This window comes from Delphinus delphis, chromosome 1 (assembly GCF_949987515.2).
Source record: "Delphinus delphis chromosome 1, mDelDel1.2, whole genome shotgun sequence".
NCBI classification, from domain to species: domain Eukaryota; kingdom Metazoa; phylum Chordata; class Mammalia; order Artiodactyla; family Delphinidae; genus Delphinus; species Delphinus delphis.
In genome coordinates this window covers 81,493,935-81,511,536 of record NC_082683.1, presented here as the reverse complement: position 1 = coordinate 81,511,536, position 17,602 = coordinate 81,493,935, and the positions used below count along the sequence as shown (strand labels likewise).

The 17,602-nt window shown below is 34.1% G+C and overlaps 1 protein-coding gene across 9 annotated transcripts in view; it reads right to left on the bottom strand.

Annotated features, from left to right (window-relative positions):
- CCDC18 (coiled-coil domain containing 18) overlaps nt 1–17,602 on the bottom strand; it is a 118,176-nt gene that overhangs the window by 58,372 nt on the left and 42,202 nt on the right. For all 9 annotated transcript variants that reach the window (XM_060025734.1, XM_060025742.2, XM_060025761.2 and 6 more), the window contains 2 exons: nt 4,390–4,524; nt 4,142–4,219 (listed from right to left, as the gene is read on the bottom strand). In XM_060025734.1, the coding sequence (XP_059881717.1) occupies nt 4,142–4,219; nt 4,390–4,524 (213 nt within the window). The remainder of the gene's footprint in view (nt 1–4,141; nt 4,220–4,389; nt 4,525–17,602) is intronic.

Below are 17,602 nucleotides of genomic sequence, written 5' to 3'. Positions count from 1 at the left end.
CCTAAAAAGGTAAGCAGTATTTAAACCTATTCCTTAAGTTCCCTTGATCAAGAAAAATAATAAAGTGAGTACAAACTGGAGTATTGTGTTAAAAATGCTATAGTGCGAATATTCTGAATACGCTGAAGTCACTAAGAAAATGAAATGTTTTTGTCGGCTAATGAAAAACAAACTTAGGTAAGACGGAGAAGGCTGCTTTTGCTCTGAATCAGTGAAAACATTTCCAGAAAGGCAGCAATGTAACTTGGTTCAAGTGTTCATAAAGCTGCAAATGCTTCATGCTACCTCAACATTAAAGAGCGAATGAGCAAAGAGCAACTCAAATTCAGTAAAATTTTTCAGAATTTGCACACATGCTCCACATCCCATCTGTTAATAAGATTCATTCTTGTCTTGTTCCTTTCTTTTCCTTATTGTATTTCTGAGCTTCTCGGGAGTATTTTTTTTCTTTCCTCAACGCTAATAGCATTCTAGTAAGTAGTCATGAAAGTGTGAAAGAAATTTCAACAAGATAAGGAGAAAAAGAAAAATGTTCCCTCTTCCAGATACTATCCTACATCATGAAATTATCTTTGCAACTCTTATTTCTAAAAAGAGACACAACTGAGAGACACAGTTTTCAAAGCCCGTCCCTATAGCCTGTGAATATAACCATTAACAGTTAAAAAGCTTATAATTTTGATTAATTATCTTTGTTAATAAACTGTTACCCTAATAATAATTTTTAAAGTCTTTTATGAGAGGTATAAATATTTACAGGTTTTCTTTATTAAGCATGAGAATAAGCATTGGTACTTGTATCATCTTCCACACACAGAAAAAAAAAATCTATGACCGTCAGAACATCACATGTGATAAAAATTAACAACGTAAAAACTCAATCAGGCAAGATTCATCACTAGATGTTAAAACCATTGGTCATTAGTTTGTTGAGGGACAGGTCTTTGAACATGGCCTCAAAGAATCACCCTATGTATTGCTTATTAATTATAAAGGAAAAATTATGCCCTTAAAATAGGGAGATCTGGCAGTAACCACCTTAAATAATAGGTGTCAAGATAGGCAAAGCCAATAATGGGGTGATGTGAAATTATGTGCCTCCTGATGTGAAGCAGTGGGAAGGACACTGTATAACCCATAGTATAATCCACAGTTGTGGTGTGTGTGCTATTATGGTTGACCTAGACTTTTCCAAAGATTCAGTGTCGTGAACAATAGGAGACAGTGAGTTTAGGGGAATCTAAAAAGCCAAAAGCAAAACATGAATTATGACTGCATTCTAAATTGGGGAAAGAAAAGGAACAAGCTAAAGTAGTGTTCACACAGATCACCTGGACACCTTAATTCAGAACCAGAGCCAGGTCTAGGGTGAGACAAAGGAGGTTTTAGGGCTCAAAGTTTAAGGAGGTACTCACTCTCAGGATCATGCAAATGCCTACCCTTCACTTGTACAACCCGGAGAATAAATGTCTCCTTAAATTGTATGCCAGAGGCACTCCCTTGCTTCACTTTAGTCCCAGCTCTGTTCAGTAGGTCAGATATTCTGCAAGTCAAACAAGTTCCCGGGTGATAGTGATGCTGCTAGACCATGCTTTGAGTAGCAAGATTATTAAGAACATTTTTAAATAATTGGGAAATTTTCAGTATGGACAGTATGTTGAATAGTGTTACTGAATTAATGTTGACTTTCTGTGGTGTATAGAGATGGTGTAATCAGGTAGGAGAAAGTTTCTATACACATGAGACCCAAGTTTAAGTATTAAGGGTGTAAAGTATCATGACATCTGCAACCTTCTCACAGGTGGACTAGCAAAAAGGAAATGTGTGAGTGGCGGTGGGACTGGGTGGGTGCATGTGCAAGAAGGCATGTGCGTGTGTGTGCAGAGAGATGAAGTGAGTATGGTTAGAGTTTAAAAGACAGTAAATCTAAATGAAAGGACACAGCTGTTCTCTGTACTAGTCTTTCATTTTGTAGGTTTGAAAGTTTTCATAATAAAACTTAATTAAAAATAAATTAATTAAAACTAATAAATAATAAAAACCAAAACATCTACTACTCTGTTGGATTTCTCATTTGAACAAAGAGCTTGAGACTCTAAATCTCATACAAATAAACATCATTCACTGTGTACAAACCACTCATAAATATACATGTATATATATGTACATGAATGAATAGAATCAAAACAAAGACACTGCTCTGCTAAACCAAAGAACCTCCTCGGGGGCATATTCTGGAAGCAACCACATAGGGGCTCTACGCTACCTACTTTCAACAGAAGCACCTAAGCTAGTCTTTTTTATTTTTTTTTCTACTTATAACTTTAACTTTCTTTGGGGAAATAAAACACACACAAAAATCTAGAGTGGAAAATAAAACCAAAGCAAAACAAATAAAATAAACAAATGAAATCACTAATAAGTACATTCTCAATTTTCTATTTAATAGCAGCTAACATAATTGCTTTAATTTATTGGGTTTTTTGTTACCAGTTCATAAACTTCCCATCAGTCTTCCAGCTATCATTATCATACTTCTATAAGTGATATAAGTTTAAACTTATAGATCCTTATAACTCTCCTGCAGATAGAAAATTTCAAAATTTTTATGCAAAGAACAAACTGAGGCATGCAAAAGGACATGGCCAAAAGTCAAGAAAGAAGGTGGTAATGACATAATCAAGAAAAGAGAAATATACTTCAAACTTCTATTTGATATGTTAGAATCATTTAGGGAATTCCCTGGCAGTCAACTGGTTAGGACTTGGTGCTTTCACTGCTGAGGGCCCAGGTTCCACCCCTGGCAGGGAACTAAGATCCCACAGACCGCACAGTGCATCTCAAAGAAAAAGAAAAAAAAAAAAAAGAAAAAGAAAGAAAGAAAAGAATCATTTAGTATAGCTTCAATGAAAGCAAATCTACTAAAGGTACCAAAGGAATAAAACCTAACATCATAATTCATTCTTTAGCTGATTTCCTTCCTGTCTCATATCTGATTATTAACAAATGAAAATAACTTACCAGATGACTGGCTAGATGTGTTAGGTAATTTAATGAAAAACAGGAGTTAAGTGGCAAGATGGATTTTTTTAAATGAAATTATATCATGCCTACAACCTTTGTACAATAATGATTTTTTAAATATTAATGATCTTAGAGGTTATTTTTACATGAGGAAATGAACTGACATGGCATTAAATGTTAAAAGTTCTGGAGAATACTATAGGAAAGTTATGGATAAACATATAATTGGGTTTACGAGGGTATACATGGTCACGAAATGGATGAAAAACAGAGTACTAGGCAAAAAGTAAATAACATTGGATTTTTTAAATATCCTTTAATTTAATCCATTTATAACAGAATGAAGGTCACAGCATATTTGAAGCTATTTTTAGCACTAAAAATGCAAAGAAGAAAACACTGAATATATGGTAATTACTTAGCAAACTCTGAGTAACTTAGTATGTGTTAAGTATTTTATGTACCTCATTTCATTTAATCCTCAAACCCAACCTCTTCTAGGGCATTGTGATCCCTATTTTACTGATGAAGAAATTAACGTTCAGAGTTTAAATAACCTAGCCAAGGTTACAGTTAATAAGTACACTGAAGCCAGAACTAAAACCTAAGTCAGTTTAGCTTCAAAGCCCATACTTTTAACCATAAGGTTATCCTGGCCACAAAACTGTATTTTACCCAAAAATTCTGGATTTATTCCCTATTTAATCATATAGCAGAACTAGTAAAAAGAAGCAAAACTGTATTGTTTGTAGTTTCATCTCTCTTCACTTCCTTTGTTAATTTTTTTACTGGTAATGTTAGTAAGTAGCTACAGTTTAAAAAACACATTTTTTGTTAAAAAAATCTTTCTTAAGGTATTATAAAAAGAAAAGAAGTTAGATAATCTATAGACTAGATTATCAACTATCAAATAATTAAGATCATAATTCACAATGAAAAATATACTACTTAAAGAAACTAAGTTCATTGACTTAGGTAAAATTTTTACCACTTTATTTTTATGTAAACTTTTTTTTACAATTTATAGAGAAAACTAAAAAGCCACAGGAATGTCTCCATTAAGAAAAAAAATAAATAAAAAGAAAAAGAAAAAATTTTAAAGTATTAGCATACTAGCCTTGATTGTTTCTTCAGATACCTGGTTCTGTAATGTTTTCAAAGCTTCATCTTTCTTCATATTTTCCTTTTCCATTTCCTGAAAACATACAGATTGGTAGCAAAAATATACGTACGTGTATAAATATTTTAGCATTAGTAACAGGTTGTTAAACAATTGATTTGACTAGAATTAAAGGTATGTTAAAGAAACATAAACTTAAAATATTGGTCAGCTTTTAAACAGCACTTTTATAAAGATGATTTTACCCCTTTGCTTTCCGTCAAGAGTCTGTCTAGTGATTCAAGGTGATGTTGTTTACATATTATATCTTGCTGCAACATGGATATTGTCTTTTCTTGTTCTTTAAATTGTTGTTCTTTTTTCTCTAGTTGAGATTCAAGCTAAACACAGAAACAGGATTTATTAATTTTCATATTAATTTTTTAAAATTTGAAACATTTTAAATACAGTCGACCCTTGAACAAGACAGTTTTAAACTGAGTCCACTTATACATGGATTCTTTTCAATAAATATGTACTAAAGCACTACACCATCAGCGGTTGGCTGAATCCACAGATGGGAACTATGGAAAGGAAGGGTTGACTGTAAAGTTATATGTGGATTTTCAACTGCCCAGGGTTGGCACCCCTAACTCCCAAATTGTTCAAGGGTCAACTGTACACAGAAAAAACGTAACACTCACAATTTAAATTACTACTGAAATTACATAGCTTATTGCATTTTGCCAAATTTCCTTCAGTTTCTCTCCTTTTAGAGAAGAAATGAAATCACAAGTCCATATCTTATCCCTTCCCTCCCTCGCCAATACTATGTTCCCTCCCTCACCAATACTATGTTGAAATTGTTCTATATCATTCTCTGGTGTGTTTCATTCTCATACATGTTTTTTGTGCTTTTAACTATATATGTAGACCCATGAACAATATGTAACATAATTTTGTTTTGAAAATTCACACAGACAATATCAACACTTTTGCAAGTTTCAGCAACTTATTTTTTTCACTTAATATTGTTTTAAATATTTATCCATGTATCCATATGTGGATTCATATTTTTATGATAATACAGTATTCCATTGTAACAACAAACTAGTTTGTTCACTCTTCTACTCAGAAACAGTTAGATATTGCTTTTTCACTATTATGATGTTACAATAACATCCTTTGTACATGTCTCTTTATACACATGTATAGGGGTTTCTTTAGAACACACCACCTAGAAGTGGACTTCCTGGTTGTAGGATATGCACATTTCTAACTTCATTAGGTATTTCTCTTCAAAGTGCATCAAAATTTATACTTTCACTAGAAATGTGTAAGTCTCACTCCTTACAACTTCACCACTAATTGACTGGTGTTATCAAATGACCAAAAAACTTTTGTGAAGACAAAACATGAGTAAACTGATATGTTTATATGTATATTTGTGCATATTATATACACAAGTATATAAAAATTATACATATGTGATAATAGCAGCAACAGGTTAACTAGAAAATACTAAAACCAAAGAACTGTGAAATGAAAACACTCAAATGAAAATAAATTACACAGCAGAAATTAAAGGAACAGAAAGAAAAAAGATTGAAGAAAGTGAACAGAACATAAGGGACCTGTTGGACACCATCAAGCACACCAGTATGCACATCATGGAAGTCCCAGAAGGAAGGGAGAAAGAGAGAGACAATATTTGAAGAAATAATGACTGAAAATGTCCCAAATTCGATGAAATAATGATATAAACATCCAAGAATCTCAACAAAATCCAAGTAAGTTGAACTCAAAAAGACCCACAATGAGACACATTATAATCAAACTTTCAAAAGACAATGACAAGAACTTCCCTGGTGGTCTAGTGATTAAGACTCCAAGCTCCCAACACAGGGGGCACGGGTTTGATCCCTGGCCCCCTGGTCGGGGAACTAAGATCCCACATGCCACGTGGCACAGACAAAAAAAAAAGGAATAAGAAAAAGACAATGACAAAGAGAGAATCTTGAAGCAGCAAGAGATAAGCAAATCATCACATATAAGGGATCCTCAATAAGATTACATGCAGATTTCTCATCAGAAACTTTGAGGGTCAGGAGACAGTAGGCTGATAGTCAAAAGAAAAAAAATAACTGTCCATGAAGAATCCTCTATCTGGCAAAACTGTTCTGCAAAAGTGAGGGAGGAATTAAGACATTCTCAGGTAAAAGTTGAGGGAGGCTGTGACCATTAGACATGTCCCGCTAGAAATACTCAAGGGAATTCTGTAAGGTGAAATGAAAGAACACTAGATAGTAACCTGAAGTCATACGGAGAAATAAAAATCTTCATAAAAATAAATACATGGGCAATTGTAAAACCTAACATTATCGTAACAATGGATTGTAACTTCCACTTTTTGTTTTCTAAATGATTTAAGAGACTAATACAAATAAAGGAAAAAAAAGTTATTAGTCAAAAGTTAGTATTATTGTAACTTTAGTTTGTGACTCCAAATCTTGTTTTCTACAAGAGACTAATCCTTTTGAAGGAATTACCAGTTTGTTTTGGGGCACACAATGTACAAAGACGTAAGTTTGTGACAAAAGGTGTGGAGATAAAGCTATAAAGGAATAGAGTTTTTGTATGTTATTGAAATTAGAGTGGCATAAATTCAAATTAGAGTGTTATAACTTTAGGATGTTAAATGTAATCCCCATGGTAACCACAAAGAAAATAGCCATAAAATATAGACAAATGGAAATGAATTTTAAAATTTCAGTACAAAAAATCAACTAAATTCAAAAGAAGACAGTAATGTAGGAAAAGAGGGATAAAAAAGCTAGAAGGCATATAGAAAAAGAAAAGCAAGATGACAGAAGTCCCTCGTTATCAGTAATTACTTTAAATGTAAATGGATTAAACTCTCCAAGAGACACAGATTGGTAGAATGGAGAAAAGCACACATCCACCTATATGTTGTCTACAAGAGACTCATTTTATTTTATTTTTTTTGAATTTTATTTATTTTTTTATACAGCAGGTTCTTATTAGTCATTAATTTTATACACATCAGTGTATACATGTCAATCCCAATAGCCCAATTCATCAAACCACCGTCCCCATCCCCCTGCGGCTTTCCCCCCTTGATGTCCATACGTTTGTTCTCTACATTTGTGTCTCACCTTCTGTCCTGGAAACCGGTTCATCTGTACCATTTTTCTAGATTCCACATACATGCGTTAATATACGATATTTGTTTTTCTCTTTCTGACTTCACTCTGTATGACAGTCTCTAGATCCATCCACGTCTCAACAAATGACCCAATTTCATTCCTTTTTATGGCTGAGTAATATTCCATTGTATACATGTACCACATCTTCTTTATCCATTCGTGTGTGGATGGGCATTTAGGTTGCTTCTGTGACCTGGCTATTGTAAATAGTGCTGCAATGAACATTGGGGTGCATGTGTCTTTTTGAATTATGGTTTTCTCTGGGTATATGCGCAGTAGTGGGATTGCTGGGTCATATGGTAATTCTATTTTTAGTTTTTTAAGGAACCTCCATACTGTTCTCCATAGTGGCTGTATCAATTTACATTCCCACCAACAGTGCAAGAGGGTTCCCTTTTCTCCACACCCTCTCCAGCATTTGTTGTTTGTAGATTTTCTGATGATGCCCATTCTAAATGGTGTGAGGTGATACCTCACTGTAGTTTTGATTTACATTTCTCTAATAATTAGTGATGTTGAGTAGCTTTTCATGTGCTTCTTGGCCATCTGTATGTCTTTTTTGGAGAAATGTCTATTTAGGTCTTCTGCGCATTTTTGGATTGGGTTGTTGCTTTCTTTAATGTTGAGCTGCATGAGCTGTTTATATATTTTGGAGATTCATCTTTTTTTTTTTTTTTTTTTTTTTGCGGTATGTGGGCCTCTCACTGTTGTGGCCTCTCCCGTTGTGGAGCACAGGCTCTGGACGTGCAGGCTCAGCAGCCATGGCTCATGGGCCTAGCCGCTCCGCGGCATGTGGGATCTTCCCGGGCCGGGGCACGAACCCGTGTCCCCTGCATCGGCAGGCGGACTCTCAACCACTGCGCCACCAGGGAAGCCCTGGAGATTAATCCTTTGTCCGTTGATTCGTTTGAAAATATTTTCTCCCATTCTGAGGGGTGTCTTTTCGTCTTGTTTATGGTTTCCTTTGGTGTGAAAAAGCTTTTAAGTTTCATTAGGTCCCATTTGTTTATTTTTGTTTTTATTTCCATTACTCTAGGAGGTGGATCAAAAAGGATCTTGCTGTGATTTATGTCAAAGAGTGTTCTTCCTATGTTTTCCTCTAAGAGTTTCATAGTGTCCAGTCTTACATTTAGGTCTCGAATCCATTTTGAGTTTATTTTTGTGTATGGTGTTAGGGAGTGTTCTAATTTCATTCTTTTACATGTAGCTGTCCAGTTTTCCCAGCACCACTTATTGAAGAGACTGTCTTTTCTCCATTGTGTATCCTTGCCTCCTTTGTTATAGATTAGTTGACCACAGGTGCGCAGGTTTACCTCTGGGATTTCTATCTTGTTCCACTGATCTATGTTTCTGTTTTTGTGCCAATACCATATTGTCTTGATTACTGTAGCTTTGTAGTATAGTCTGAAGTCAGGGAGTCTGATTCCTCCAGCTCCGTTCTTTTCCCTCAAGACTGCTTTGGCTATTCGGGGTCTTTTATGTCTCCATATAAATTTTAAGATTTTTTGTTCTAGTTCTGTAAAAAATGCCATTGGTAATTTGATAGGGATTGCATTGAACCTGTAGATTGCTTTGGATAGTATAGTCATTTTCACAATATTGATTCTTCCAATCCAAGAGAATGGTATATCTCTCCATCTGTTGGTATCATCTTTTTTTCATCAGTGTCTTATAGTTTTCTGCATACAGGTCTTTTGTCTCCCTAGGTAGGTTTATTCCTAGGTATTTTATTCTTTTTGTTGCAGTGGTAAATGGGAGTGTTTCCTTAATTTCTGTTTCAGATTTTTCATCATTAGTGTATAGGAATGCAAGAGATTTCTGTGCATTAATTTTGCATCCTGCAACTATACCAGATTCATTGATTAGCTCTAGTAGTTTTCTGGTGGCATCTTTAGGATTCTCTATGTATAGTATCATGTCATCTGCAAACAGTGACAGTTTTACTTCTTCTTTTCCAACTTGTATCCCTTTTATTTCTTTTTCTTCTCCGATTGCCGTGGCTAGGACTTCCAAAACTATGTTGAATAAGAGTGGTGAAAGTGGACATCCTTGTCCTGTTCCTGATCTTAGAGGAAATGCTTTCAGTTTTTCACCATTGAGAATGATGTTTGCTGTGAGTTTGTCATATATGGTCTTTATTATGTTGAGGTAGGTTCCCTCTATGTCCACTTTCTGGAGATAAAATAGACTTTAAAGAATGTTACAAGAGACAAGGAAGGACACTACATAATGATCAAGGGATCAATCCAAGAAGAAGATATAGCAATTATAAATATATATGCACCCAACATACGAGCACCTCAGTACATAAGGCAACTGCTAACAACTATAAAAGACGAAATTGACAGTAACACAATAATAGTGGGGGACTTTAACACCTCACTTACACCAATGGACAGATCATCCAAAATGAAAATAAGGAAACAGAAGCTTTAAATGACACAATAGACCAGATAGATTTAATTGATATTATAGGACATTCCATCCAAAAACAGCAGATTACACTTTCTTCTCAAGTGCACATGAACATTCTCCAGGATAGATCACATCCTGGGTCACAAATCAAGCCTCAGTAAATTTAAGAAAACTGAAATCATATCAAGCATCTGACCACAACGCTATGAGATTAGAAATGAACTACAGGGAAAGAAAATGTAAAAAATACAAATACATGGAGGCTAAACAATACGTTACTAAATAACCAAGAGATCACTGAAGAAATAAAAAAATACATAGAGACAAATGACAATGAAAACACGACGATCCAGGACTTCCCTGGTGGCACAGTGGTTAAGAATCCGCCTGCCAATGCAGGGCACACGGGTTCGAGCCCTGGTCCGGGAAGATCCCACGTGCTGCAGAGCAACTAAGCCCGTGTGCCACAACTACTGAAGTCTGTGTGCCTAGAGCTTGTGCTCCGCAACAAGAGAAGCCCCCACATTGAGAAGCCCATGCACCAAAACAAAGAGTAGCCCCCGCTCACCACAACTAGAGAAAGCCCACACACAGTAACGAACACCCAATGCAGCCAAAACTAAAACAAACAAACAAACAAACACGACGATCCAAAACCTACGGGATGCATCAAAAGCAGTTCTAAGAGGGAAGTTTATAGCTATACAAGCCTACCTCAAGAAACAAGAAAAATCTCAAATAAACAATCTAACCTTACACCTAAAGGAACTAGAGAAAGAAGAACAAACAAAACCCAAAGTTAGCAGAAGGAAAGAACTCATAAAGATCAGAGGAGAAATAAATGGAATAGAAACAAAGAATACAATAGCAAAGATCAATAAAACTAAAAGCTGGTTCTTTGAGAAGATAAACAAAATTGATAAACCATTAGCCAGACTCATCAAGAAAAAGAGGGAGAGGACTCAAATCGAGAAAATTAGAAATGAAAAACGAGAAGTTACAACAGACAGCGGAGAAATACAAAGCATCCTAAGAGACTACTACCAGCAACTGTATGCCAATAAAATGGATAACCTGGAAGAAACGGACAAATTCTTAGAAAGGTATAACCTTCCAAGACTGAACCAGGAAGAAATAGAAAATATGAACAGACCAATCACAAGTAACGAAATTGAAACTGTGATTAAAAATCTTCCAACAAATAAAAGTCCAGGACCAGATGGCTTCAAAGGTGAATTCTATCAAACATTTAGAGAACAGCTAACACCCATCCTTCTCAAACTCTTCCAAAAAATTGCAGAGGAAGGAACACTCCCAAACTCATTCTATGAGGCCACCATCACCCTGATACCAAAACCAGAGACAAAGATACTACAAAAAAAGAAAATTACAGACACCCACCACAGGTGCATGGGTTTACCTCTGGATTTCTATCTTGTTCCACTGATCTATGTTTCTGTTTTTGTGCCAATACCATATTGTCTTGATTACTGTAGCTTTGTAGTATAGTCTGAAGTCTAAAAATTGCAGAGGAAGGAACACTCTGCAATTTAGATACAAAAATCCTCAACAAAATACCAGCAAACAGAATCCAACAACACATTAAAAGGATCGTATACTATGATCAAGTGGGATTTATCCCAGGGATGCAAAAATTCTTCAATATACACAAATCAATCAATGTGATACACTATATTAACAAATTGAAGAATAAAAACCATATGATCATCTCAATAGATGCAGAAAAAGCTTTTGACAAAATTCAACACCCATTTATGATAAGAGACTCATTTTAGATCCAAACATACTAATAGATAAAAAATGAAAAGATGGGAAAAGATAGTCCATGCAAATGGTAACTAAAAGGGAGCAGGGATAGCTATAGTAATATCAGGCAAATCGTACTTTAAATTTAAAAAGATTATGAGACAAAGACAGATAATATATATTAATATAAGGTTATTACAATATAGCAATAAGATACAACAATTACAAACACTTATACACCAAAGACAGACTTTCAAAATATATGAAGCAAAAACAGACAGCGTTGAAGTGAAAAATAGACAGTTCTACAACAGTACTTGAAGACTTCAATAGCCTATTCTCAATAATATGTAGAACAACCAGAGAGAATATAAGTAAGGAGAGGACTCAACACAATAAACAAATCATATTTAATAGACATACACAGTTCACTCAACCCCAAAACAATAGAATATACATTCTTCTCAAGTGCACATTGGATATTTTCCAGGATAGACAATATGTTAGGCTACAAATTTAAGTCTCAATAAATTTTACAAGACAGATATCATATAAAGTACATTCTCCAACCACAATGAGATGAAGTTAGAAATCAACAACAAAAGGAAAACTGGAAAATTCACAAAATTGTGATATTTATTAAACAATACATTTAAAAATAACCAATGAATCAAAGAAGAATTCACAAGGGAAATTAGAAACTACTTAGAAATGAATGAAAACAAAAACACAACTTACGAAAACTTACAGGACTCAGCAAAAACAATATTTAGGGGGTAATTTATAGCTATAAATGCTTACATTAAAAAACAAGGAAGATCTCAAGTCAATAACCTAACTTTAAAACATAAGAAACAAGAAAAAGAAGAACAGAATAAACCCAAAGCTAGCAGAAGGAATAATAAAGATTACAGTAAAGATCAACAAAATAGAGAACAGAAAAACAATGAAGAATATCAATGAAATGAAAAATTGGTTCTTCAAAAACATAAACAAAATTGACAAATCTTTAGCTAGGTGGTCAAAAAAAGAGGACTCAGTATTACCAAAATCAGAAATATAAGTGGGACTATTACTATCAATTCTACAGAAATAAAAAAAGATCATAAGAAAGTACAATGAATAATTATATACCAACAAGTTGGATAATCTAGATGAAATGGACAAATTCCTAGAAACACCTACAAAGACTCTATCATGAAGAAATAGATAATCTAAACAGACCTATAAATAGTAAGGAGATTGAATGGGAAATCAAAAATCTCCCAACTAAGAAAAGCCTTGAACCTGCTTGCTTTATTGACGAATTCTACCAAACACATAAAAAAGAACTAATACCAATCCTCCTCAAATGTTTCCAAAAAATTAAGGAGAGAATACTGCCTAATACTGTAAGACCTGCATTAACCTGATACGAAACCCAGACATTACAAGAAAAGAAAACTACAGACAAATATCTGTTATGAGCACTGATGCAAAAATCCTCAACACAATACTAACAATCCAAATTCAGCAGCATAGTAAAAGGATTAAACACAGTGACCAAGGGGAATTTATTCCTGGAATGCAATGAAAATTGATCAATGTTACGTGCAATATCAACAGAATGAAAGAAAAAAATAACACATGAGCATCTCAATAGAAAAAAATAACACATGAGCATCTCAGTTGATGCAGAAAAAACATTTGACATAATTCAACACCCTATCATGATACCCTCTCAACAAATTAGGAACAGAAGGAAACTACCCTCTCAACAAATTAGGAACAGAAGGAAACTACCTTCACATAATAAAAGCCTTATATGAAAAACCTACAGCTAACATACTCAATGGTGAAAGATTGAAAGCTTTTCCTCTATGCTCAGAACAAGAAAAGGATGCCCCTCTCACCACTTCTATTCAACATAATACTGGAAGTTCAAGCCAGAGCAATTAGGCAAGAAAAAGAAATAAAAGACATCCAAGTTGGAAAGGAAGAAGTAAAATTATCTATTGGTAGATGATACGATCTTATACATAGAACACCCTAAAGATTTCACACAATAAAACTATTAGAACTGATAAATGAAATCAGAAAAGTAGAGGATGAAATTCAACACACAAAAGTCAGTTGCATTCCTATATGTGAACAATGAACAATCTGAAAAGAAAATTACAAAAACAATTTCATTTACAATAGTATCAAAAAGAATAAAATACTTAGGAATTAACCAAGGAGGTGAAAGACTTGTACAATTAAAATTACAAAACACTGATGAAAAGAATTGAAGAAAATGTAAATAAATAAAAACATATTACACGTTCATGGATTAGAAGACTTAATATTGTGAAAGTGTCAATATTACCCAATGCAATACAATCCCTAGCAAAATCCCTATGACATTTTTTGCTGAAACAGAAAAACCCATCCTAAAATTCATATGAAATCTCAAAGGACCCTGAACAGCCAAAACAATCTTGAAAATGAACAAAGCTGGAGGACCCTCATTTCCTGATTTCAAATCTATTACAAAGCTACAGTAATAAAAACTGTGATTTCGCATATGACATATAGACCAATGGAATAGAATCAAAAGCCCAGAAATAAATCCTCACATATATGGTCAAATGATTTTGACAAGGGTGCCAAGATCATTCAGTGGGGGGAAAGGACAGTCCTTTTAACAAATGGTGCTGAGAAAACTGGATATCCACATGCAAAAGAATGAAGTTGGACCCACAGCTAGCACCATATATAAAAATTAACTCAAAATGGTCCAAAGACCTAAATTAAGACCTAAAAAAATAAAACTCTTAGAAGGAAACATAGAACAAAAGCTTCACAACATAGAACCAAAGCTTCACAACATTGGATTTGGTAATAATTTCTTAAATATGACACCAAATAATTTCTTAAATATGACACCAAAGGTATAGGCAACAAAAGAAAAAATAGACAAACTGGACTTCATGAAAATTCTAATAGTCTGTGCATCCAAAGACACTCTCAACAGAGTAAAAAGGAAACCCAGAGAATGGGAGAGAATATTTGCAAATCACATACCTTGATAAGGGATCAATATCCAGAATATATGGAAAAGTCCTAAAACTCAACAACTACATAAAAACAACCCTATTAAAAAATGGGTAAAGGAAATAACTAGACATTTCTCCAAAGAAGCTATATGACTAGACAACAAGCACATGAAAAGATTATCAGCATCACTGATCATTAGGGAAATGCAAATCAAAACTACAATGAGATACCACCTCACACTCATTAGGATGGCTACTGTTAAAAACCAGAAAACAAGTGTTTACAAGGATGTGGAGAAATTGGAACACTTGAGCACTGTTGGTGGGAATGTAATACGGTATAGCTGCTGTAGAAATCAGTATGGTTGGTCCTCAAAAAATTAAAAACAGAATTACCATATTATCAGCAATTCCACTTGTGCATGTATACTCAAAATAACTTAAAGCAGGGTCTCAAAGAGATATTTGTACACCCGCATGATCATAGCAGCATCATTCACAACAGCTAAAATGTGGAAACAAACCAAGTGGCCATCAACAGATGAATGGATAAGCAAAATGTGCTATGTACATACAATGGAATATTATTCAGCCTTACAAAGGAAGGAAATTCTGCAGTATGCTGCAACATGGATGAACCTTGAGGACATTATGCTAAGTGAAACAAACCAGTCATAAAAAGACAAATACTATATGATTTCACTTCCATGAGGTACTTAGAGAAGGCAAATCGCAGACACAGAAAGTAGAATAGTGATTGCCAAGAGTTGGGGGGAGAGGAGAATAGGGAGTTATTGTGTACTCTAATGAGTACAGAGATTCAGTTCTACAAGATGAGAAGAATTATGAGGATAAACGGTGGTGATGGTTGCACAACAATGTTAATGTATTTAATACCACTGTACACTTAAAAATAGTTAAGATAACATAAATTATAACACCAATAACACTAATACTGATAATACTAACTACAATAAAAAGTTTGAAAAATATTAAATAACTTTAGAATTTTTTCTTAAAACATGAATATATTAAAATTAATTTTATGAATAAACAAGACTAAATGATGTTATAACCATAGATTTTCATAGAAGCTGACCCATCAATTATCAAGTAGGCCCTTGGACAGACCTATCATGCCAATTCTCTGCAGCAATTCAGTATTTGAGATATCAAATATAATATCTTCCTAGAATTTCTGCCATTTTCAAATTAAACTTTGAAGGATTTATCAGGGATAAACTCATCTGAAAAATATTTTTTATCTCCTGAGTCAGTAGTTCCATTTTTGAGACTCTATTATAAAATAATATTCTAAAATAAGAAAAAAATAGCTTACAATAAAGTTTACTGAAAATTAATTATAATCCTAAAAAACAGAAAAGTCAAATAGCAATAATTCTGTAAAACGAAGCTATTAAAAATTGTTTACGTGTGTTTGTGTATATCTGTACTATAAACATGTAAGTATGCAAAGATGCAGAGAAACTGGTCTAAAAGACATAAACTAATATTGTAACAATGATTCTAGGGTGGGATACTTTTTAAAACTTCATTTACATTCATTTTTTGGGTGTATGATTCTGAGGTTTTTTAATACATGCATAGATTCATAAAACTCCCATCACAATAAGGATACAGAATGATTCCTTCACTCTCAAGACCCCTCATGTTAATCCTTTACAGCAGCGGTCCCCAACCTTTTTGGCACCAGGGACTGGTTTCGTGGAAGACACTTTTTCCACGGATGGGGGTGGGGAGGATGGTTTCGGGATGATTCAAGCGCATTACATTTATTGTGCACTTTATTTCTATTATTATTACATTGTAATATATAATGCAATAATTATACAACTCACCATAATGCTGACAGGAGGTGCAGCTCAGGTGGTAATGCAAGCAATGGGGAGTGGCTGTAAATACAGATGAAGCTTTGCTCGCTCACCTGCCGCCCACCTCCTGCTGTGCAGCCTGGTTCCTAACAGGTACTGTTCCATGGCCCGGGGGTTGGGGACACTTGCTTTATAGTCAACTCTCCACCCTTCCCAACACCTGGCAATCAATAAAATGATCTTCATCCTATAGCTTTTGACTTTATTGAGAATGTCAAAAAAATAGAATTGTATACAACATTTTGCAATTGGCTTCTTTCCATTAGCATAAAGCCTTGTAGATTCACCCATGTTTTCTCCTGAATCAATAGATTATTCCTTGTTATTACTGAGTAGTATTCCATTGTATTGAGGTACCATAGTTTACCCATTTACTCATTGAAAGACACTGGGTAGTTTCCAGTTTTTGGCAATTATGAATAAACCTACTATAAACATTTGTAGTAGGTTTTAGTGTAAAGATAAGTTTTCATTTGTCTAGAACAAATATCTAAGACTGCTGGGTCATATGTTAAGTGTATAAGAAGATGTTAAGTTGTTTCAGTAGTTTTACTACTTTGCATTATCCCCAGCAATATATGAGAAAACCAGTTGTTTCACATCCTGGGTAGCATTTGCTATTGTCAGATCTTCCTTCCTCCCTTCCTTGCTACCTCTCTCTCTCAGTATTCTAACAAGAATGCAGTAGTATTTCACTGTGCATTTAATTTGCATTTTCCTAATGATGAATCAAGTTCAACATATTTTCATATGCTTATTTGCCATTTGTATATCTTTTCTGATGAAGTATCTATTCAAGTCTTTGTCCATTAAAAAAATGGGATTACTTTCTTATTGATGAATTTTGAGAATTCTTTATATATGCTGGGTAAAAGTTCTTTGCTGGATATGTGATTTACAATATTTTCTCCCAGTTTATAGCTTGTCTTTTCATTCTCTTAATAATGTCTTTCATAGAGCATACATTTTTAATTTTGATGAATTCCAATTTATCAATTTTTCCCTTATATTGTTTTGGTTTTATATCTAAGAACTCTTGCCTAACCTAAGGTCATGAAGATTTTCTCCCATGTTTTCTTCTGAGTTTTAATATCTTTTTATTTTATATTTAAATATATGATTCACTTTGAATTAATTTTTATATAGGTATATACTGCAGCT